This window comes from Haemorhous mexicanus, chromosome 2 (genome assembly GCF_027477595.1).
Source record: "Haemorhous mexicanus isolate bHaeMex1 chromosome 2, bHaeMex1.pri, whole genome shotgun sequence".
Classification (NCBI taxonomy): Eukaryota; Metazoa; Chordata; class Aves; order Passeriformes; family Fringillidae; genus Haemorhous; species Haemorhous mexicanus.
The window spans coordinates 95,612,838-95,636,911 of NC_082342.1; the positions used below are offsets into that span (position 1 = coordinate 95,612,838).

General features: G+C 41.8%; 1 protein-coding gene across 1 annotated transcript in view; it reads left to right on the forward strand.

The window, feature by feature from the left end:
- Positions 1–24,074, forward strand: part of SH3RF3 (SH3 domain containing ring finger 3) — a 245,914-nt gene that overhangs the window by 146,937 nt on the left and 74,903 nt on the right. The window contains exons 2-3 of the mRNA XM_059839613.1: positions 6,790–7,065; positions 13,767–13,862. Of these exons, the coding sequence (XP_059695596.1) occupies positions 6,790–7,065; positions 13,767–13,862 (372 nt within the window). The remainder of the gene's footprint in view (positions 1–6,789; positions 7,066–13,766; positions 13,863–24,074) is intronic.

Below are 24,074 nucleotides of genomic sequence, written 5' to 3' on the forward strand. Positions count from 1 at the left end.
CTCCCGCCTCCCAGGGTTGACTAAGCAACATGTTTTAGTTTAGGTGAAAGGTGTAGCTCTGGAAAGGTGTTAAGCTGAGAGGGAGCACAGTGAGCAGGATGGCAAGGAGCAAGCAGGCAGTGCACAGTCCCTGCTGCCCTGCCAAGTCCGGCAGACACGGCTGTCACTGCCACCATAGTGGAGATGCTTGTTGTGCCAGACTGCCTTCCACTTCTGTGTCCTAACGGGATCCAAGCAGGCTGATGATTTAAATTGCTCTCAGCTGATTTGAATGGGAGTTTTGGATGCCAAGATCCCACTAATAGGGTAGTAGAGTAGCCCGTCTCCTCCGCACCAGTCCTGCTGATGGGCGCTCCATCATGCAGCCCTTGTCCTCTCCAGCACAGCTGCTGGGATTTCTGTAGAGCTCTTATGGGTGTCAGGAAACCATATGCTGAAGTGCTACCCAGCCTGCTTGTGGGGAGTTCCCTACCAGTTGGAAAATGTAAATTCAGTCCAAACTGTCGCTGCTGAATCTTTGCTTGTGTAGACTGGGAAATTCAGAGTAATGTGTGATGCTTCAGAGTAATGGAGCAAAAAATTAGCAGTATGTGTTTAATTATTATTTATGCTCTATAGTAATAACTTGTGTTAAACTGTATTTTACCACTGAGGTGTGCATGCTTTTAATTACTTTTCATTACTTTTTCTTTTTCTTCTTTATTGACTTTGAATTTACTTTGGATGTTTACACTTGATAGTGCTTGATGAAAGAGATGAATGTATATACATTCATGCAGAGGAACAGACTCTTCAGAAATATATTTGGAGTATGGGGGATATGGAGATAGATCTTGGAGAATTTTGAAGGACTGCAACAAGGAACATGCAGGTGTGTTTTGCTAAAGTGACTTATTACGGACTTCAAAAAAAAAAAAATTATTGTCCCTAGCAGTGTTCCTATCCGGCTGTTCCAGTAGCGTGTTCTGAGGTTGTTTGGCTTTATCCCCTCCTGCTTCACCCCTAGCTCAGATGATGATCAAGACTCATGGAGCAAAGGGAAAGAGGAATTAAATACTCCACCTTTCGCATTTCTCCAATTCTTTGATTCTTTCACCCCCTGACATAGGGGTCAGGTGATGCTGCTCCCCCATGGGGCAGGCGGAATCACACCTGCCTCTTGTGGGGGATTTCCATGTGCAAGGGAACCCCCTGAAGCAGTGAGGCTGAGGTTTTTTGCATAATTTAAGCTTCACAAGGCAAGAGCTTGGGCAAGAGAAATTACCCTTCAGCATTAACAAGGCTTTCACACTACAGAAAAACAATCTTCTGCTTTGCTGTTGTTGAGAGGAGCCATAGCTGGAGCCTCAAGAGGTTTCTAGGCTTTCAAGGATCTAAACATAAACTTAGTTTAGAGAAGGGTTGGATCATAGCATTTCTGTCTGGGTTTAGTAGCTGGATGCCTTGCCCTGTTTATTTTATTTTTGATTCCTTGTTTTATAGGCACCTGCATAGCACTTTGGGCAAGCATTAGACTTTTTTTTGAAGTGGTGACCTCCTCCACCAAGTCCTGCGTGCAGAAGTTGGCAGGCTCTGACCCCTGTTGGAGCCTGTGTTGCTTTTGAGCACACTGGGAAAGAGTTTATTTTCTGTAACTTTTGAAAACTGAAGACCTGCTCTATCTGGGCAGCTCACATTCTACTAAGCTTTCTACTGGGAGAATTTATTGGAAGGAAGCATGTTTGGGTTTTTTCCCATTCCTTTTGTTCTTCAGGATACATAATGAAGAATGCTCCAGCTTTGCCAGTTAATTGCTTCATGGCTGTTATTTGTCAATTTGCCAGCAGGTTTCTGCTTAACTGCTGCTATTTGACATTGCTGAAACACAAATGCAGAATGATTGAGTTGCCAACATATCATTGAGTCTTCTGCAAGGGGGATTTTCAGCATATTAACGCTTCAGGCTTTCACGTCAGTATTGATTGCTGAAAGAGAAAAGAAACCTTTGGCAGTATTCAGCATCGTGCCAGCATGGATTTAGTGGCAGGAAAAAGAAACTGGCTGTTGCCATTGACTGTGACTTCATCCCTTCCTTTCTTCCTTTCTTAATTTTTTTTATTCCTATACACACCCACACAGAGTTCTGAAATTTAATACACATCATAGCCAAATGCCAGTTAGCTTCACAATAAACCAGCAGGGCAAATCAGCTACTTGATGCAGTCAGATGTCGAGGCTGTTTAATTTTGCAGCCACCTGCGTTGTGCTCGACCAGATTTCATGGCAGCTGGGGAGGGGGTTGATGGCAGGGGTTCCTCACAGTGAAGCACAGGTCAAGAGCTGACTTGGAGGAAGGCAGTGGGGTGGTGGTCTCTGCTGAGCTCCTCACAGGACGGCCAGGCCCCCACCACATTGGTCCCTGGATGCAGGAGTGGCAATTGTGAGACTGAGTGGCATGGGGAGAGGAGCAGCACGATGCTGCTGGGGCCAGGCTTGGAAAGGGAGTTCCCCTCCCTGGACATGGTGAGGCAGAAGATGCCAAGATGGGGCCCCATGGACGAGCAGAGACTTAGGTGGTGGAGCAGGGGATGAAGTGCATGCTAAGGATGTAGTGCAGAGGCTCAGTGTTGCCCACCAGCAATGGTTGCTGTGGCTGTGCTCATGCATGGAATGGGCATAAGAAGGGTAAGGAGGTTTTGCTCTGCTGAAGCAGGGAGCAAGAGGAAGATGTGAGCCTCCTGCAGTTGCTGGAGAAACACCTCTATGTGCTTTGCCTTGCCTGAACCTTGCCTGTCTCTGCTTTGCTTAAGTATCATCTCTGGGATGATACTTTATATCCTGGTTTAGATTAGAAGGTTTTGTAGGAAAGACCACATGGACATTCTGAAGGTGATGATTTCTGACTGAAATGCTGCTGCATGGAACAAAGACCTGAGGGGAAATAGGACAGGGCATGAGCTGAGGTTTTGAACATAAAATGGGAAGGTCATGCTCACCAGCAGGACCTGGGGAGTTTGAATGTCAGATGGATATCAGTCCTGGCCAACCTCTTTTCCTTTGAGTTGGGAAAGTCAAGTGAAGAAGAGGGGAGTAATGGGCCAGAATTGTCTGCACAAAGATTGTTAGTGAGGAAGATAATCAAGATCAGAGGAAGATTTCTAAGAACCACATTACAACTAGCAAACAGCAGCAGAGATTGTTCTTATTCTATTTCTGAAAGATGGCTTAATGCTCCCTCCTTTCAGATGTAGTTCAGAGGAACTTTCTGAATCTGATCTGCTTCTCACTTATGAATTAACCAAAAATAGGAATAACAAAGGGAAACTTCCAAAAATATCCTTCTTAGGAACCATTAATATAATGCGACCATGAAAAGTCCACTGAAAGCTAGATCTTTTGGCCAGAATATATAATCAAAGGAGCTTCAGGAGTTTATCTTAAGTGTTTGGGGTTGGTTGGTCGGTTGGTTTGTTGGTTGGGGGTATTTTGGATTTTTTGTGTTTTGTTTTGTTTGGTTTTTTTTTAATTGTAATTGTGACATTAAATTTCTCTCTTTGGTTGATTTCAGCAGACACTTAAAGCTTTAGAACAGAACAAGTAGCTTTATTTGAAAAGGATAGAGGACACTGGTACCTGGGCCACATTAATTGCAAGGTTTACATGGGACACTCAAATCAAAATGGGTACATAGAGCCTTACAGAGAGGCTGGGAAATGTCTCAATGTCAGAGGGTATCTTTTCCACTAAATAACATGTTCACCTTAAAAAATGCCTCTACAGAGTTTTTAGTTGAAAAGCTTTGATTCAGAATTAGAAAAGCTGTAGCTGATAATTGGAACAGTTTGTTTTGGAAGTCCTTCCCACTGTCAGTTGCCCAGATCTTCTCTGTGTAGGACAGCTCCTAGATGGCCCACAGATAAGCCCATGAAAGAAAAGAGGAACACAAGCACCTAAACTGCAAATTCCCACATTAAGGTCTCCAAATAAAACAATGCCAGATTTCAAATTTATGTCTGGCAGTTGATTTGTTTTTCTTAAAAGTCTTCATGTGCATCAGGTGAAGTTAAGAACAGGGACCTGAATCATCTTCTAGCCAGAGCAATTAATTATCAATAAAAGCCCAGCATGTATTGCATAAGAATTTAATTGATCAAGTGTGCAATGGAGTAAAATCCACTTTCTTTTTTGTAGCACTGGGGGCTACTGTGTTGCTTTTTAACACAGTAAAATGAGGCTTGGGAAGAGAAAGTGGCTAAAAAGTAAAGAAAGTGATCTGACCTTGCATTGCTACAAAGATCTTGGGAATAGGAAGGTCCCATCTAGGTTGAGTGATACAGAGTGTTTGCCAGGCATGTTTCTGGATCAGCAGTGTGCACCTGGCAGAAGTCTTACTCTTCCTTTGATAAATTGTCTTCTCCCAGCATGAATTAAAGTAATGGTTCTTTTATTTCTAAATTACTACAAGGCTCTGTAGTCTTTCAGCTTAGTGTGGTTTTTTTTTTTTTTTCTAGTTTCAAATAAGTGATGCAATCTATGCCTTACCTAAGGAGTTTGATGGTATTGTATGCTTAATCTTTAAAATGCTGTGTAGGGGGGCAACGCTTTGCTTTCAAGGGAAATAACCATCCTGGCAGAGAGAAAAATATCAGTAGGATGCTGCCACTGATTTGGCAGAGACTGTTTGATGCTTTGTTAGCTGGCTGTTGATTGAATGCTTTTTTAGTTATGTTGGAAGGAGCTTCCAAAATGACTGGTCTTTAAGTGGGTAGCTCCATTCAGATACAGCAAAATCCAGAAGAATACAGAGGACTTGCAAAGGAACTGCAAATTTCTAATGAGAAAAGTTAGAACTGGGGACACACCTGAAAGAAATTAAATCCCCCTCCAGACAACATGGATAGTGCTCTGAAGAGCTGTGCCTCTTTGCCTGTCTCCTTCAGTGTGGGCTGTAGGCAAAAAGATCTGTCACACAGCATTCCAAGACCTGCACAGCTACTAAAGCCTTTCCTAATAAAAATGAGTAAGTTACCGCCTGTGTTGAAGGTGCTCTGAAGTGACTCTTTGATCAGTGTGATGGCGTGTGCCTGCCGCAGTGACCATCTGGCGCCCAGGAGCGGCGGAGGTGCCGGCAGGCAGTGCAGGCGGCGGGCTCTTCTTCTCCTCCTCCTGCTGAAGGATGCAGGTGGAAGAGCATAAATCCCAGCCCACCAGAGCAGGTCCGTTTAATGCACCCATCGGAATTGAAAAATGCCTCTGCTTGTGGCTTTAACAAATACCATGAAAAGTCATCCCAGCATCTCATTTTCTGGAAGTGCAGTGTTTCTGTCGGGCCACTCCACCTTCCCCCTGGGGAATGCATCTGAGTGTTATTTTAGGCACAGGAATGTCATCCAGAAGTACAGGCATACGAAACCCCTGGGGGAAAACCAGGGTGTTTTATTAAATATAGCTTTACTTTTTCATTGTCCCTCTAGAACACCCCATTGACAAGCATGATGCACAGCAGGCAACAGACTACTCAAAGGCATGTGTATGCAAAGAAAACATTGTCATTTTTGTAAATACAACTCTGAAAAAAAAAAGAGCAAAAACCTTCTTACAGAAGGTTGATTTTTAAGGATCCCTCTAACATCCCTTGTGTTATGTGCTGCTAGAGATTTGCAAGCTGACTCTTAGTTCAAATTAAAAAAAAATGAAAAATGGTATAGGATAATACAGCAATACACCTTTTGCACTCCAGTATGGGTTTAAGAACAGTTATAGGACCAAAACAGCAGGAAGTTGTGTCCAACACAGTTACCTCTTGCTCTGTGGGACTCAGCAAGAGGAGGAACAAGTAGATGGGGAGGACAGGGGCTGCATAAACCAGTACTTCCACCAAAATGTTGTCCATGCAGTCCCAGCTTGGGTGAGATAATCTACCTCTCACTGGGACAAAATGAACTCTGGGAAGAATTCTTCACACTCCAGTGGCTTCAATCAAATAGGTTTCACTCTTTTATCATACCAAACAATGAACTTCTTAGGCTTTTTTTTTTCCTCGTGGGCCATGATTTTTTTGTAAGTTTGTTTAATTTTTTTTTTATGACAGTGAAAGCTTCAGAGCTCTTTTTAGTTCTAGAAGAAAGATTTGGGGCATTCTGCCTATTCCACTTTTCCACAAGGACTTTAATTCATAAGCAACAAAGAATATTACAACTGTTTACAGTAGCCCTCAGTGAGCAGCATGAGATTTGGGTATTTTGAAAGTAAGAGTATTTGGTTACAGAATCAAAAGCTAAACAAAAGGCTTCAAACTCAAAAATGTTTGGAGATTCTCAAACAAACGCTAAGAAAAATTACCAATTTGCCAGCTGTTATAACCCTGTGAATCATCAAGCATGTATTGTTTTTTCTCTCTTCTGAGCTTCAGAAACCAAAGCAATGCTAAAGGTCAAAATGTCTAATATTTTGCCTTTTGACACGTCCAAGTTTAGTTGTTTAAACATATAGTTCTGCTTACATAGGATATTTTGCAAATTAAGTGATGCTGCTTGGTGGTGTAAGAGGTACTGCAGGTTTCAGCTGAGCTACATGGGATGGACAGTGCCTGATTTGATGTAACACACTTACTTTCTCAGGCTTGTCATCACCTGCATCCTAATTTTCCTGAGATCCAGCATGTAGCATTATGGGGCAGTCTGCTGCAGTCATTGGGGTTATTTGGCAAATGACCATGCCTGGTCAGTTTGCTTCTAGCTAAACAATGACTCTAAGAATGATATTGGTGCTGGCTGGAGATTGCTTAAAGGGTTTGTTTTGTTTCCCCAGAGTGTTTCTCAGCTTCCCTATGGCAAAGCCCTGTACACATATGAGGGAAAGGAGCCTGGTGACCTCAAGTTTAACAAGGGGGACATCATCATCCTGCGGCGCAAGGTGGACGAGAACTGGTACCACGGGGAGCTCAATGGGAACCACGGCTTCTTCCCCGCCAGCTACATCCAGTGCATCAAGCCCCTCCCACAAGCTCCACCTCAGGGCAAAGCACTTTATGACTTTGAAATAAAGGATAAAGATCAAGACAAGGATTGCCTGACCTTCACTAAGGTAGGAGAATAGGTTTTTTTAAAATGTTCAGAAGTCTGCTTAGGTAGGGAGTGATGGGGCACATGCAGTGCTGGCAGCTGAGCCAGGAGCACTGGAGTGCTGCGACTGGTGGGACACCTTCCTGGTCTTCCTGGCCTCCCTGGCCTACCCTGCACTCTGTGAGAGTGTGCCATGGATAGCAAGGCTGGTGTAAAGCTAGTGAAGCTCAACAAGTAGAACTGGCTACACGCTTTCTGAGAACATTTTTTCCTTCTAAAAAGCATGCATTTCATCTGCATTGAAATGTTCCCCAAGAATTACTCAAGTTTCAGGAAAAAAAACCCTAATGGAAATGTGTCTTTTAATGTTCCTTATTGAATCTGATCTTCCAGTGTTTTAAAATTGCATTCAGCTTCAAAATGTGTATTGCATCATACTGCATACCAATTAGCAGTTGAAATACACTATCATCATAATAGTATTCCCTATTTTAAGACCATAAAAACAGTGAAAAGTAGACATTTAAAAAACAGTCTTGGGTGTTTTTTTAAACCAAAATGTTCAATAAATTCCTGTTGGAATGAGAGAAAACTGAGATATTGTAATTTCCTTTGGATTTAAAATGTCACGTTTTCCCTTTCATCCCTACCTCCCCACCTGCTTTTTGCCTCCCACTCCCCTCCCTAGCAATTTGTGTTGACCTTAGATGGGTTTCATGGATATCAAGAAACCCACAGTAAAATAAAGCCTATCCCCTATTGTTAATTTATGGCAGTGAATGCCACGGAGAACCTGTTCATTGTCATTTTCTGTTTTATTTCAGCTGTCTGCGGCTGTTATAGTATCACATAAAGTAATAACAGTTATGCTGAAAATGAATATGAAATAGACGATAAAAATATCCTTCACCAGGATTTTACTGACCTCCTCTTTTCAAGCTACTTATTATAGCTGAATGAATTATTTGCAGCATATAATTTTCTCACCGAATGTAACATCTTTTTCACTCATGCAGTGTTTCTCAGCAGAATGCAATTTCCTAGACTGTATACTTTCTCATATTTATTTAACAAAGGATTTGTAAGCACTTTTGTTCCATAGCAAGTGAAGTGTTTGATTGCAAACACTGCAAACCCCGCGACTAGCCAGCCTCCCTGGAGCCATGAATCTCTGCGAGAAAGTGGGCTGCTCAGTGAGAAGTAACAGCCCTGCACTAACAGAAAGTTAGCCAGAAGTTACCTCTGAGACCTTATCAGTAAATATATATTTTCTGGTGCGTTGTTTTTCTCACTGCCTGCCAAGAGGTACACTGGTGACTTCTCTGAGATGCAGTCTTCCTTCTCTGCTTAAAGTATTCCTTGCTTGCTCAGTCTTAAGAAATTTAATAGGGATGCCAGGCAGTTGTGGTCTTTTTTGCTACAGCAGGTCCTTTCTTAGACACTTTGGTGTTTGATATATTTAGCGCCATATATCAGAAAACCTCCTTTACAGTAACTGCCTTTGTATAGTGATAGTTCTCATTTTCTTGGCTGTCCAATGTCATTCTCACATAGAGCATTTCTTCCTGCTGTATAGCTCTACTCTCAATCTCTCAATTTTCCTTGTTTTCACCCCTCGTGTTACCGTGGGCATCCTTTTATCCCTGATGACTGTGTTTTCCCCAAGGGGGTTTGGTTTCTCTTCTACTGCTATTTTCTTCTTTAGCTCCTTCCACTACACACACTGTCACCTTGTAACAGTTTTTATGTCCTGCCTATTGTTCTCCCTGACAGTGAATAATCTATTTTTCATCTTGGGACTTCACCATCATGTTTTCATCAGTTTTCTCAATGCTAATTTTAGCTGTCACCTGTGCTGATGAAGGTTCCTGTTTAGCCCAGATTATAGATCATCTGCTGATGCAGTCAGTTCCTCTGCACAGAGTCCTGAGCACTGCAGTGCTGTAGATGTGATTTGTCACTTTGAGCAATATGCATCACTCAAATGTCTCAGTTTGCATCTGAAGATGCTGGACCAGGTCTCAGTTTCATTTGCACTATTTGTTCCTTCCTCTGGCAGAGGGGTTACATTGGCAAAATACTTACACAAACTAATATAACCTATTTGTGTACTGCAACTCATTTAAGGCCACCAGACACTTGTGATTGGATTTTACTTATAAACATAAAATAAAGAAGAGTTTTCCTCTAAAGAGAAGCTACAAGAAGGAAACACAAACATGGGGATATTCTGTATCATTTTGTTTTGTTGTTCTTTTGCTGGGCTTTGCTTTGTCCCATCCTTCTTTTTACTATGCACTCAGAATACCTGCTGGTACAGTAAAAGAAAACAAAGGAAGGATATTTGGTTTTTCCTCTTGCTAATTTGTGTTGTTACATTTTTCAAAATGAAAATGCTTCATTGTTCTAGATGTGTATTGCAAGGAAATGAAGTCTACTTTACACAGTACTTCATGAGGAGTGCTGCAGGGTGCTTCTGCCGTTTACCTATCTCCTGTAGATACAACACTCTCCAAACAGAAGGCCAAAGATGTAAATATAGTTTATATAATAATTTTTAAATGTAATTTATATAATAATTTTTATGTGTAAGAATAAAATCAGGAGGGGCAGAGAAAAATTTGTTTCGAGTATCCAGTGCAAAAAACAAAGCTCCCACATTCTTTCGCACCATTTGGACTGCTTCCTCAAGTCCTCTTCCTAAAGAAGCCATACATACAGGCATAGGGTCTCACCTCTGTTCTCTCCTCTGTGCTGTCTGTAAGATGATAGAACTTACCCAGATTTCCTACTTAATATGTTTTCCCTCAGTGTTTGGCAGATTAGCCAAACCAGGCAGTTATTTTTTCTCTGTAACAACTGGTTCTAGCATTGTGCACCAATTTAGTGCCAGTAGTTTCAGAAGTTCTGCTCCTGATGTTCTCTAGTGTAGTTGGGATCGTGCCGTGGCCTACAGAGCCTAATTGCATGCTCTTGGGATATACTTACTGGCTCGGCTTTCTAATCTCTCCCAACGTGGTACCACAGTATGGACATGGAACCCTGCTGTCTCTGTTTTAAAAAATAGTCTATCCTCCTCTGGGCCGTGAACACTGGTACAAAGCACATTCAAGAGGATTCTGCTTTCAGGTATAGCACTGCAAATCATAAGTAGTTGCAAAGCTGTCTGTGTAGCTGCTCCAGCCTTACCCTGAGTCCAGTTTCAGCCCACACGTTTGTTTTGGTGTTCAACCTTTTGCATGCACCTTCACATGGCCATCAGAAGGTTGAGCGATGCTGGTTGATGAGTCTTAAACCTGTCAAGGCAGCATCAACTGTTCACCATGCTTCATTGATCATCACATTTTTAATAACATCAACTGTTTGCTCATTTTCCAACCCTTTCAATCCCAGCCCACAGTGGTGTCTAACAAGAGCCGTGCCAATCTTAGAACCATCACATCCAATACTTGTTCCTGGCTGTGGAGCAGCCCCTTAGCACTCAGTTCCAGCAGCATTTGCTGTTCACAGAGGGACCATCCCAGCAATAGCTGGTGACAGGGATTCTGGTGCCAGCTGGCAAGCGCTGTCTCTGGACTCAGCAAGCCCCACGTGGTGCCATCCTGCCGTCACTGCGATCTCCCCAGTGCTCTAGATGGAGTAGTTATCTCTGCAGAATAGCAGGCACAGCTGCTCTGTATTGCTTCGTTAATGGCCATTAATGGCTAGAATAAAAATCAGGCTGTGAATCATGACTGTTATTGGACACAATTTTGTGCTGTTTTCTCAGCAAAAGGATTCATTTCTCTGTCAATCAGATAGCTTTTTAAGTGATTTATCTTTGACTTCTTTTCTGATAATGATTATAGACTGGAACTGCAGGTCCCACATGCCTGTCACAAGGCTGATCCAGCCCTGATGAAAAGAGAGAAACTCAAGCAAGAAGGAGAGAGCAAATAATTAAAGGGTCTAGCAACAGGCATAAAAGGAGCACGACATATCTTTGTCCAAACTACAGTGGATACCATTGGCTTTTGAAATGAGATTTGAGGCTTGGATTCCTTTATGCTGCCTGGAAATCAATTTAGTCAATGTGAAATAGCGAAGTGGTATGCCAAGAGATCTGTGGCGTTTTGCTATTCATGATCCTTTTGGGAGCCTTTCTAGGAATTTATAAGTAGCACGGCTATCCAACTAATATAAGGGTCTAAAATAGTTCATGCTGAAGCTTTCACCAGTTCACTGTATAGAATGATGTCGTTGGCTGCAAATTCAAAGAAACTTTCTAGTAATAAAAAAATTTCAAAAGATTTTTTGGGATTTGCTCTAATTCTGAAGATTTTCAACACCCTTCTTAAAACTAATTATGTAATGGAATTCTCAAGAATTTGCACTTTGCTCTCCCACAAAGATACTAATTTTGAATGTCAGCATATCTCAGGGTGCATTTCTCATATAGGACCATATTCAACAGCCAGACTTGGCTGAGCCAAATGAAGTTCAATGTATGGAAATGCTTCCAGATTTCATACATCCACGGAAGGTAAAGTTGAAAGGGATCTTTAAAGGTTAGCCATTCCCTACCCCATCCTTGAACTAAGTCAACACAGGATAAACCTTTCCTGCCAGGTGTCTGCACAACCTGCTCCAGAGATGGGATTGCACAGTGCCTCTAGCAAAATCTGGTCAAAAGCTTCTGGGGTTTCACAGTTTAATTTTTTTTTTTTAATTTCTTACATGTGTAAATAGTTGCAAATATATATACATTTATACGCTGTGCTGGGTTAATGGTTGATCTTAGAGGTCCTTTGTAACCTGAACAATCTATGATTATATTCATACCCATGTGTATGCACTTACACACACATGAGATTATATATGTGCATGTAGTGTAGACTACATCACATTTTGTGTTTTTTAAAAACTCTTTTAGGGAAATAGCTGAGCAAATATAAAAAGTAGGAATACTCATAGCAGGTCCCTGAAGTGATGCAGTCATTTCTTTTCCTCGTTTACACTCTTTACCTAGATTCTAAATTTATGCTAATCGGTCTTTTGTAAGAGTGTGTGGAAGCTTTGCAGAGATGCATTACTGTCAATTCTTTAAACAGATCAAAAATGGTCTGTGCAGACAGGGCTTTGGAAGGGAATGCTATCTGTTTCTTCAGGAAATTAAATGCACAAATTCTTTTTGTATTCTTCCAGCTGTAATAAATAGCTGAAGGACTCAGTTTGTAGCCGTTTCTGTGAGCTTCCCCCTAATGGATCATTCAGATGAATAATGCAAAGGAAACATTTAAACTATTTCAGAGTGCATGTATTCAAAATGCACATGTTCAAAAACTACTAAGTACATCACATCACATTTCTGTTCTGGTCATTTTTCTATCAAGGCAAATTCATGGTCTGAACATCCTGGATCAGGAATTTGTGGGAGTTTTTCCTATGTGAGAAGTATCTGCAAAAAAAACCAGCTGCCCTTGCCTGGCCACTTGACATCAGTGTCTTGTTACATGGAGCGTGGTAGACCATACATAGCTCGTATTTTCACAGAGTGAATAGTGGAAGTAAAGTGAGATTGGCAGGGAACTCTGTCTCAGCTTTCTGGAGGAAGAGATTTTCTTCTTTTTAGTAAATTCCTGCACAGGAGCAGAGAAAAATTGGAAGCCATGAGGGAACAAAGCTGACTTCCCAGCTTCTCTCAGCCCACTCCTTCCTTTTCTCATAGGAGATCTGAGCATCCAGGCAGAGCCTCATTGAGAGGGTTGCCTTCCACAGCTGTTGTAGAAAGCAGTGCTGGTTTAAGCCTGGGTTTAGTATGATGACCCCAGAAGAAAGGGGTGGTAGCAGAAATCCATTGACAAACTGAGTAGTTTAAACTGGGAAAAGTCAGAGTTTTGTTCTAGTCACTTGAGCTTTCCTAATGACTTGTACATTCTGGATATGAACTATACCAAGTGAAAATTTGAGCAATATGAATCTGCTTTGTACTTTGCTTTATCTCTTGTTTTATAATCCCAAAGAAGTTCATAATCTGCTGAAATTCTTAAAAGGTCCCCTGGATTAAATATAATATCAAAATACCATTGGTTCTAGGAAATGAACTTGTATCTAAACTGAAGCTGATCAAACAGGTGAATGCAATTTGGTTTTTTGACATGTTATCTTTGGCTTTTTATTTGCTTTGCAGTTTTATCTCATAATATTTTTTTAAAGAAAACTGACATTCAGTGTGCTAGCTGTGTAGGCTTGTTGCTGAGCACCTTGTACTATTCCTTGTTGGAAGTGTTTCCAGGACTACCTGTGCTGTACTGGTGCTTCGCTTTGAATTGTGTTCCAGAGCAGACAAGCATCACAACAGACCCTTGCATGCACAGGGGCAACTTCATGCTGAGGAGTGTTCACCTATGATTTGTAGGTAACCTCTTGGGTCAGACATTCTTCTGTCCCCCTAATGAAGCCAGGAGTTACCTGTTCCCACCTGCTGTGCCTAGACCCTTGGAGCTGCTGGCAGCCAGCATGACCTGCACCAGTCTGCAGGGTGCTTCTGTGCACTTTGAGTGGGATGCCTGGGATAAGACGCTGGGCCAGGGATGCTGCCAGCCCAGGATTCAGGAAACACTTTTACCTGGCTTATGACCTCCTCTCTGTACTCACTCTCTCAGCTATCATGTGGGTAACCAAAAATTGGCATCTTTCTGCTGAAAATATTTCATTATGTGTTTTGTGTATCTCTGATTTTAGGATGAAATTTTGACAGTCATCAGGAGGGTGGATGACAACTGGGCAGAAGGAATGTTGGGTGACAAGATTGGCATTTTCCCTATCCTCTATGTTGAGGTAAGTTTATAACACATGGTGGTGAATGCTGGTCTTGAAATCTTGTGCAGGTTTTGTGCCCACAAGGGCAGGATAACCTCAAATTTTCTTAAATGAGAAGGATGAACTAAAACAGAATTACTGAAAAGGGAATTGTTTTGGTTGCTGTCTGCTAAGGCACTATAGGGGTACAGACAATTCAATTTAAAGTGGTCAGCAAAATATGCTCCATGAACTCCTTCTAAAGGCTTCCCCTTTGGTGTAATCTCCAAATTGCAGAGGGGAAACAGGGGAGGAGGACTGTCTACCATGCACACTTCTGAGGACAGATGAGTTTTGGGCTGGTGGAGAGCCATGATCTAAATGCACAGACCTTCAGAGCAGTCTGTGTCTTAGCAGGGGACACCTGCTGAGGGTGACCTTTGCCTCAGCACGGGCTCAGGCACCTCCACCCTTGTGCCCAAGGACTCTCATTCCATGTGCCAGACCCATCTTTATCCTGAGCTCTTTTCTATTGTAATTTCCACAGGATTCTTATTTCAGAGTAAACGCTGAGACTTCACTTCCTCTGTGCAGACCTGTGGTTCCACCTCTTCCCACTGCTGCCCTCTTCCTGCTTGGGTGAGATGTTGCTTGGGTCCAGGGCTGCAGTGGTGGCCCTGCTGGTGCAGCTCTGTTGTCCAGGTGCCAGGCAGTGTCCTCAAAGAGCTTTCCTCCCTCATGGGTGAACCAGGGGTCTGAAGAGCAGATGGGCACCACATGCATGTGTATTTTTGTGAGGTGCTGCCACTCTGCACCCAGTACTCAGAGCAGCATCTCCCTAACTCTGCTTCCAGACATTGTCTGGTGCCTCTCTGCAGTGAAGAATCTCTTGTGCCCACAGCAGAGCCTGCTTTACTGCGTGTGGCTCTGGTGCCTGCCTCCAAAATTACTTCGCCAGTTTTCTTAGTGATTGGAGACAAAATAGAGATAATTAGTGCCTGACTACCTAATTATTAACTCCGACAATGACCAATTTGGAATAAACTGTCATTAATATACATTGCATTCCCACAGTTGACAAGAACAATAATATTAACACCAGAATGTGTAGGAGCCGTTATTGGGAAACCAGCTGCCTCACATAAGTTAATGACTAGTTTTCTTCTATTCTGAATGTGTGAGACATGTTCAGTTTGTTGTGATTAAATGAGAAAGCTGGGCTTCTCCCAGATTTCATCCTTTTCCCCTTCTTCTTCTTGTCCCGGGAAAGTGCAGTGTTACTGTCCGGAATTTTGCTGCTGAAGGAGAGAACTTGGGACCTCTGCACAGCCAGCCACCATTGCACCTCACCACCTTTCCCCAGCTCTAGTTTCATCTGTAGCCTTGCACTGCCTATGCACTGTGCAGCATCCTGATCCTTCTCCCACTCCTAGGTATCTGTTCTCCATAATTACTGCTCTTGAAGGGTGAAGACCTCATAACCTCAGAAGAACAGCCTGCAGGGAAGTCTTGCTGAAGACCTGCTGAAGTTCTCCAAGAACTAGCACATCCTGGGTGGCCATGGAGGAGCGGGAGGTAGCGCTGTGCAGGGTCAGAACAGTGATGCTTGCAGATTCTAAAGAGATGCAAACAGCCAGGTAGCCAGCACCAGGGACCAAGAACATGTGTAGCAAGGTCTACATGCATATACATTCATACCAGATACACACACAGAGTAGGTAAAGTAAGTACAATTGTATACACTTATGTGTATATTCATGTGCATACACACACATGTATTTTATCTGTATAAATTTGAAATGTGGAGACTTGAAAGGCCTATTCAAATGAGATGCTTGGGTGCCATGGCCATAGTATTTGTGCAGTGGTTTATAAAACCAAAGGGAAGTGATCCTCCAGACTACAATATTGGACACCTATTTAATCCACATAGTGGATGAAGGCCTTGTTTTGAATATGAGATGAGCTTATGCAAGTATTCAAGTTACACAATTATGTTGCTGTTGCCAGCTTCAGATGTTACTTTGCATTAAAAATTAATATGAATCAGCAGGTCAAGTCCCAAAGAAGTTTTTAAAATCTCATTGCTGACATTTATAAGATAAATCCATTAAACAAGTAGTACTTGAATCTAAAAACACTCCTCAGGTCTGTCTAAGTTCATTAGGTGGCTTTCAAAATCTTGGCAAAATGTGTAGAATAAGCAAAGTTTAATTCTCACAGTAGCCTTCCATTTGTGTCAGTTGTTTGGCTGAAGTGTGTGGGATTTCACATGGCATCCTAAGCCCTGCACTCTGGACAGAGGGAATTCCAGCTTGGCAGGCTCTGCTGTCCCCAGTTGCTCCCACGCCCAGACAAGAGCTCTTACCCTTGCTGTGCAAGCCAGAGCTTTGGAAAACAAGCCGGTCACTGAGGACCTCAGGGTTTAGCGTGCCAGGGCTACAAACAGTGCATATAATCCTTGTTTTGGCCCCCTGTGCAACACTTTGTTCTGGCAATGTGCTGCTTTACCCTTCATACAGGTGCTTGCACAAAAGGCTTTTTCAGGGGCTTACAAAGCTTTTGCAATGGGTGGTGAGGAGCGGTGGTTAGCAGATTCCTGACCAGGATCACCACTTCTGTAAAGGAAGGTTTTAGACCCAGATCCTGGTGGCAGAAAAAGGCACAAAAAAACCAGCAGATGTCAAAATACACCTTGCCCCTGCAGTGTTTTAGAAAGTCTCTATCTCAGCATCATGTTTGGCTGTCTGTACAGCCATATGAGTGTAATGTGGCATGGATCTTATTCTTTATTCCTTACAAGTGTTTAACAAGGGTGCTTGCATGTCTTCAGAGAGGCTTTTTCCTGCCTCTGTGGTATCATCTCTGTCCCAACCTCAGAGCAGCTACAAGTGGATAAGGAACAAATATTCACAGCTCACAATGATTACCTTTACCGCACAAGTCACAAACAATGTGTTCTGTCAGGGAGAGTTGGGACTATTGTTTCTTCTTACTTTGTTGCTGTCCTTCATCTTCAGTAGAAATCATTTGGGCTGATAATTTATGTTTTCACTTGTCTACAGAAAATCTCCACAACATAATGAAATTGATCCTCAATGTGTCTTCTGTCCTGAAATAAATATCTTGTTAATAATCTGTATGGTTTAAAGTCATATTCTTGCTCTGAGATTTTTGGACCTCTAAGGAATTCAAAGCCCTGACAAAATTTCTTTTATTTTACTGTCTTCAAGCTAGCTCCTTCATTCTTAATAACTGCTGTTATTATCTCTGTTTGAAAGTTGTGTTCTGCTGCTATGTGCCAAATTGAGAATAATGAAGAATAGAGTGTGTCCTAATAGATTTAAGTAACTAGGAGTGAAATTTGAGGGCGATGGTGTGACGAGTATTTGGAGAGAGGCATCGTGCTCAGATTGGCAGGAACTAGAAATTCAAAAGTCTGAGCTGTCAGAGCAAAATTTCTGCCTGCAGCCCCCAGAGCAAAGAAGGAGATTGACCAAGATCAAGAAGCCTTATGAATCAATGGTAGAGCATGGCAATTATGTTGGGCGCTACTGTGACTGTAATATCAGCAAATTACAATTGATGAAGTGCCAACCCATTGTTATAATGTTTTATGGCAGCAGGAGCACTGAAAGCTGTGATTAAGTAATATTAGGAGCTTTAAAATTCTTTTTACAGAACAGTGAAGCAGGGTAATGAGGATCTTCTCCTGTTCTTCACAGTTAAAAAGGAAGAAAAAAGTAGAAAGGAGGTCTAGGAGAAAGAGGGAGGAGGAGAATGGGCAGAGCCGATGGGTTCAATGCCTTGCAGCATAGGTCCAGAAGACTCCCCAGGGAAAATAATTCTTGCAAGTCAGGGTTTAAAAAGAGTTCAAGCAGAAGTGAAAAAAAAAAAAAAAACCAAAATCCAAAGGCAAATGCATTTCTTAAAGAAAACAATGATTTTCATTCCAAAATTATCTTTGCAGAGCAGACTATCCATTCAAGTTTTGTGTTGTACTGTGGGATCTAGGAGTCATCCTAAAACAGCTTAACCACAGAGGTGACCCCGAGCACGTTTACCAGGATCTCAGCTGAGGTTGTTATGTGGTGTCACAGAGGCCATGTTCCCTGCAGAAGAAGGTCCTTACCTGTGAAACCATGTACTTTGCTGAGGGTAGCTTTTAGCTAGCTGCAAATGATGCAGATGGTTTACCCTTTCAGCCTGGATGGCAGATTTTGTCCTTTTTTCTCTATGGGGCAGATTCCCATCATCCATTTCCTACTATGTTTGTGTCCTCAGTGGCAGTCATCACAGTTGTATTATTGAAAACTCAGATGTGTCTGCATGTGAATTTCTAGCTCTAATAGCTATTTTGACCATTTTCAACAAATGATTGTTGCCCTGTCCACTTCTTGTCTATGTTTTTTTCTCTCCTCAGTCTGTTTGGTTTCTTCTTTCAGCTGCAGGACAGATGGGTCCCTATGGGACTCTCATAATTAATTCAACCTTGATGTCTGACCATCATTTATTTTTGTGTGGTCTTGGTGGCAGCACACTCTGAATCTTTCTGAGTATCTTTTATGAAAACCTTCCAAAAAACCTGAAGCATTAGTTGTTCATTAAATACTAACATTTGTTTGGTGCCCTTTTCAATAAGAATGTGCAATCTCTGTTTTTAAGGACCATCAAAATGGTTCATTTTAGCCGTGCAAGTATCATTTAATGTGAATAAAAGTGGAATCTTTTGAAAGGTGGGTAGATGGAAACTAATGTAGATGATTTTAGAAAAGCTGACTACTAAATCTCAGAGGAGCAAATTCATCCCAGTAGTAAGTAGGTGTAACACTAATGAGTTAAGAATTATACCCATTAACATCACAATTGATTTTTTCTGTTCTCTCTCCTTTTGTATGTCAGATAAAAATGGAATAAGAACCTTGTAAAGCTGACAATAATGTAAGCGTTAAGAGATGTTCAGCCAATTTCTGTTGAAAAGCTCTATTGATATGCATTTTCAAGTTTTGTGCATATATTGTTTTAATAATTTCATTTCTGCACCTTCATAGCTTCTAAAAAGTTGGTCCCACTTGTTTTTATCCTGTATAGAATATTAAGATACCAAGATTAGGATTACCAAGATACGTCTTGGTATCAGATTTTTCTGTGAATGGAGTACAAAATACAGTTCTCATGTTTCCCATTCAAACTAAAACATGCAGAATTTGTGTTGTAGGCTGCAAGAGAGACCTCTGTTTTCACATCAATCCATGAATAAAAGTCATTGATTTAAAGTACTCTTACATGCATACAAAGTAAAATAATCTATGGAAGTTCAAATAAAGATTATATTAGTCAGGAAAACTAAGAGTATTAGCAGTCAGAGGTGAGAAAAAGATTAAATATACAGCATATTACAATATATAAATATGTATTCTTCTATTATACATCTATTATTTTTATATATACACATTATTTTTAATCTGTGGCCCATTTTTCTGCATAACAGCTCGATTTCTTATGTTCCCTTTTGCCTCTATAAATAAAGAACCTTGTGCTCTTTGATTTAATTTCCTATGTAAAATGTAAATTAGCGTGACATTGGGCAGAAAATTTGTTGTTCATACAGATTCTCTAACACTTTCCTCCATCTTCAGGATACAAAACTGAGTTGCACCTTTTGACTTAAATGTCAGGTTTCCCCTGGACTAGCTGAGCACCTCAGCTCTCTAGACCTTTTTGTGTCACTCAGTCCCCTCAGGCTGCGTCAGGACAAGTCAAAGCAGGGCTGCTTTCTGGTTTCTTTGTCAGGGAACACCACATTTACACTGAAGTTCATCTCAGGTGGGTTCCACAGAGGGGAAGCCTGCATACAGAAATAGGTAGGAGTACTGTCACATTTGAGTCATCCTCCAGCCCAGACAATTATGAGATCTATGTGAGCCATGGTGAGAGTCAGCATGTAAATTTAGACACAGCTGTAGGTTGTGAAAATTTGCCTTTTGAGAACTGACAGTTATAGTTACAGGTCTTCTCTTCATTTTACTCTTGCCTGCTTTCATTTGAATGAGCTCAAATTTATTTGGATTTATATGTTAAGACCAATATTTCTATTCATCAAAACCAGATCCAAGTTGTTATCACCTCTTATTGTTTCAGGGTGCGTTAAACCAGAAATTTGTCAGCTGTCATATCCAAAAATATCTTTTCCACCCACCCCTCTTAATTATGAGTAACATCTGAATTTCCTAGACTGTGTTTTGTAAAAATAACTCTCTGGAGCAGTTTATAGCAAAAAACAGGTTTCCAGCACAACCAACTCAAGCACACCACCTTTGCACATAAGCCCAAAGTTTTCCTGAGTCTTTCAGAGTCATATATATCAATTTTATATCTGCACAGGACATTTTTGAAGTGCTGCTGCTTCCTAGATACCAAAAATTAGGTTCCTTAGGTATCTAAGCTGATCTGATAACAAGACTTTAGTCTATAGCCACAATCCACTGAAGGACTTCTGGCACTTCCCCTGCAAAATCTTGTTTGTATCCTGCCTGGTGCAAATGGACCGGGGTCTGGCCTACTGTGTTTTGCATCTGCTGCCACTTCCCTGTGCTCTCAGCACATCAGCCCTTCCCTTCACCTCCAGATCACCTGAACCAGGCTTGTGCTTTAATATATCTTTTCTGGTCCTGAGTGCATTTCTGTCTCATTTCTGTTATGTCTACACTGAGTTTTGGGTTCTGCCTCAAAAGTTTTGTTCTTCTGTTATGGTTGCTGGATTGCTTGTGTTACAAAACAGTCACGAGTGGTGATCTCTGAAGTAAAAAGTAAATAGATAGCACATATCTTAGAGAGAACTTCTGCCTGTGCAACAAATGTGTTGGACTTGGCAGTGGTGCTCAGAAACCTCACAGCACACAACCATTGCAGTGACAAACCCCAGCAATGGTGCAGGTTTCCAAACACTAGAAATTAGCATTCCCAAGTGGGCATACCCACTGTCCCACAGGGCCCTGAGTGGGGTCTAGAGCATATCATCAGTAGTCCATGCTCTCTAGAGAAAGTACTAAAGAGATCTTTTGTCTTTTCCAGCCATTCATCACCTTTGACAGCTTCTAAAGATTGTTTCAGCACTAGTGACTTCCTGGGATCTTTTTTCTTTTGAAAAGAAAGTATATTTCAGTCTCACTTTCCTAGAGCTAATGCATTAATGTATATTGAGAAGCTATATGTCAACAGATAAGCTGTCTAAAAGTTAATTAAACATAAAATCCTAGAGGATTTCATTATTTCTCACACCAGCATTCTTCATCTTTTTTCCTAGTGTCCTTGTTAGTGCATGTTGCACATCTTAATTAGCTCCCTTCTTGGGGACCTTTCCTAATGCCTTAAAACTCAGAGTGGGGACCTTAAATCCAAATATAGACATGGAGGGTCAGTAGGACGGTTTTGGGAGATGCCCCTGGCACACTGGCTGCCTTCTCTCCCCCTTTGCTGGTGGCCATAGCCCCATGAGCAAAAAGCAAAATGTTTCCATGTGTCTGTCAGAGCACTGATGCTGGGAGTGATGAAAAAAAGTGGGTTCTATATTAAAATTCTGGCATGTGAAAGGACCTGGCAGAGGTGGAAGCACATGTTATCCTTTGTTGTGCCAGTGGTGGGTAAGATGCTCTCCATCAGAGGGACAGGAGGGATAGTGATGAGAGTGACACCAAAAAGGAATTATCAAGGAGTGCCTGTTAGAGCCTCCTCTGATCTTTGTTTTCAGAAGACAGCATGTTGCATCAGCATGATGGAGAGATGTGGATTTGACAGATGAACCACTCTGGGGATAAGGAATGGTCTGGGTGATTACATTCAATGAACTATAGTCAACATCTTGATGTCCAAATGGAGAGCAGTGATGAGTGGCATTCCTTAGGGGTCAGTGTTGGGACCAGTGCTGTTTAAAACGTTTGTTGGTGACATGGAGAGTGGGCTCAAGTTCACCCCCTGTAAGTTTCCTGGTGCCACCAAGCTCTGTGGTGTGGTCAACACGCTGGAGGGAAGGGATGGCAGCCAGAGGGACCTGGACAGGCCTGAGAGGTGGGACCATGCAAACCTCACGAAGTTCAACAAGGCCAAGTGCCAAGGTCCTGCATCTGGGTCAGGACAATCCCAAGTACTGGTACAGATTGCATGAAGAATGGACTGAGAACAGCCCTTAAAAGAAAGTCTTGGAGGTGCTGGTGGATGAGAGGCTCGACATGACTCAGCCATGCACAATCATAGCCCATAAATCCAGACACATCCTGGGCTGTGTCCAAAGCAGTGTGGCCAGTGGGGTAAGGAAGATGATTATTCTCCTCCACTCTGCTCTCATGACACTCCACCTGCAGTGCTGCATCCAGCTCTGGGGACCCAAACATAAGGAAGATGTGAACCTGTCGGAACAAGTCCTGAGAAGGGCCACAAAGTTGATCAGAGGGCTGGAACACCTCTCCTGAGACAGGCGGGCTGCAACTAGATCATGTTTAAGGTCCTTTCTAACCCAAACCATTCTACCATGGTAAATAGTCACAAATGTGTCTGAGCTTGACCCCTTGACCTTTTAAAGAAGAGGAGTTTGAAGAATAACAGTTTCCTGATAGAATGTAGCGATGCATCAGTTTTACCTTGTTCTTTACTTCTTATGGTCACACATGCTAGAATAGTCAAACTGCTTTTATTCTAGGCACAAAAAAAGATCTGTGAGTGTGTGTATATGCTGAATGCAAGCTTCAAATAATAAAAATAACAGATGAAGTTGGTCTTTTGCCTAAAAATGTCATTAGCTGTGCCAAAACCAGATGTTGAAGTCTGAAATCCTCTAACATTTTGTTAGGTGTTAGAGCTGAACATTGAAAAAACCAAATTCAAAAGACTAGAGGAAGAATCAGCAAATTAAAAACAAAAATCACAAACAGGGGAAGATAGTTGGAATTAATTTGGGAATCTCTATCTTTTCCAGATTTTCTCTAGAACACACAAGACTCTTGAAGGCTGAGCCCTTTGTGTTTAGTCTATCCTGTAGAAGAAATTGCTTAGTTTTGCTTACTTTATTCCTTTACAAAGTAGACCAGCCATTGTTTATTTTATCTCCTGCTGCATTGTTTTTGAGTGTAATACTGGCATTATTTTAACCTGACAAAAGCAAGGGCTGCTGCCAAAGGGATTGTCCTGCTTTTAACTCATGTATGACAATTCTTTCCTTTTGCCCTCCATGTCCCAGGACTACCAGATATATCTACGTGCTGAGATGAGTCAGGGAAGTCACCCTGTTGAACACTATTTATTTAAGTTGGAATTGTTTTAGTTTCCAGTCGTATCTGTTACTTTTACTGCATAGTATATGACTATATCCTTGCTGATGCAGGGCAGAAAGAGGGAAGATGGGAAAGGAGGCAATGTGGTATCCCACACTGCAGGAAAACAGGTCTATGAGGGCAGCAACTCCCACCCACAGTTACCCTGCAGTGATTGCTGCCATTGCACTGTGCTGTAAGCCATCAGGCAAAAATGGTGAGGTGAGGAGTGTGGAACTTTGTGCAAGCAACCTCTTCCACCCCCTGGTTGTCCCTTGACTTATCTAATTATCTTATTAAGTTATAATTTTATGACAAAGCATACTAAATACCCCAGTTAACCAGGTTAATAATATTAGTTTTTGCTTAAGTGAGGCTGGAAGGAGTGTCCTGCTCTAAATCTGACTTTGAAGTCTTCCGATCTGTTTAGACACAATTGAATCAATCTGACAGGAAATTTCATGAGAGAGCTTTCTATAATAGAATTTTTCTGTAACAAAATTTTTCTGGAAACCTTGGGACAGAGCTGGAGAGGTCCCAGAGCATTCAGACTATTCAGTGATAGACTCATGCTGGAGATATTCTTCTCTTACCACATGGCTAAAGGGATGGCACTGAGGGAAGAGGCAGCTCTGTTTCTCAAGAAGAAAGCAACCATGCAGAAGGAGGGAGAGCACTCCCTGATGGTCATCTCCTTGATCCCTTTTCTCTGATCTGCTTCAGCCTCAACAACATAGTAAGGAATTTATAGTAAGTACAAGTATATGACTTCCTCTTGTATCCTTTTTCTTTTCCTAGCCCAGGAAGAAGGACTATGACTCTAACCTTTGAGAAATAATTTCCTCAGCATCTTACCTCCTTGCTCCAGTCTAGTGCTTAGATTTGTCTGTTCCCAGCCAAAGCCTTTCACTTCCATAGGTGCATGGCTTAGGAATGAGATACGTGT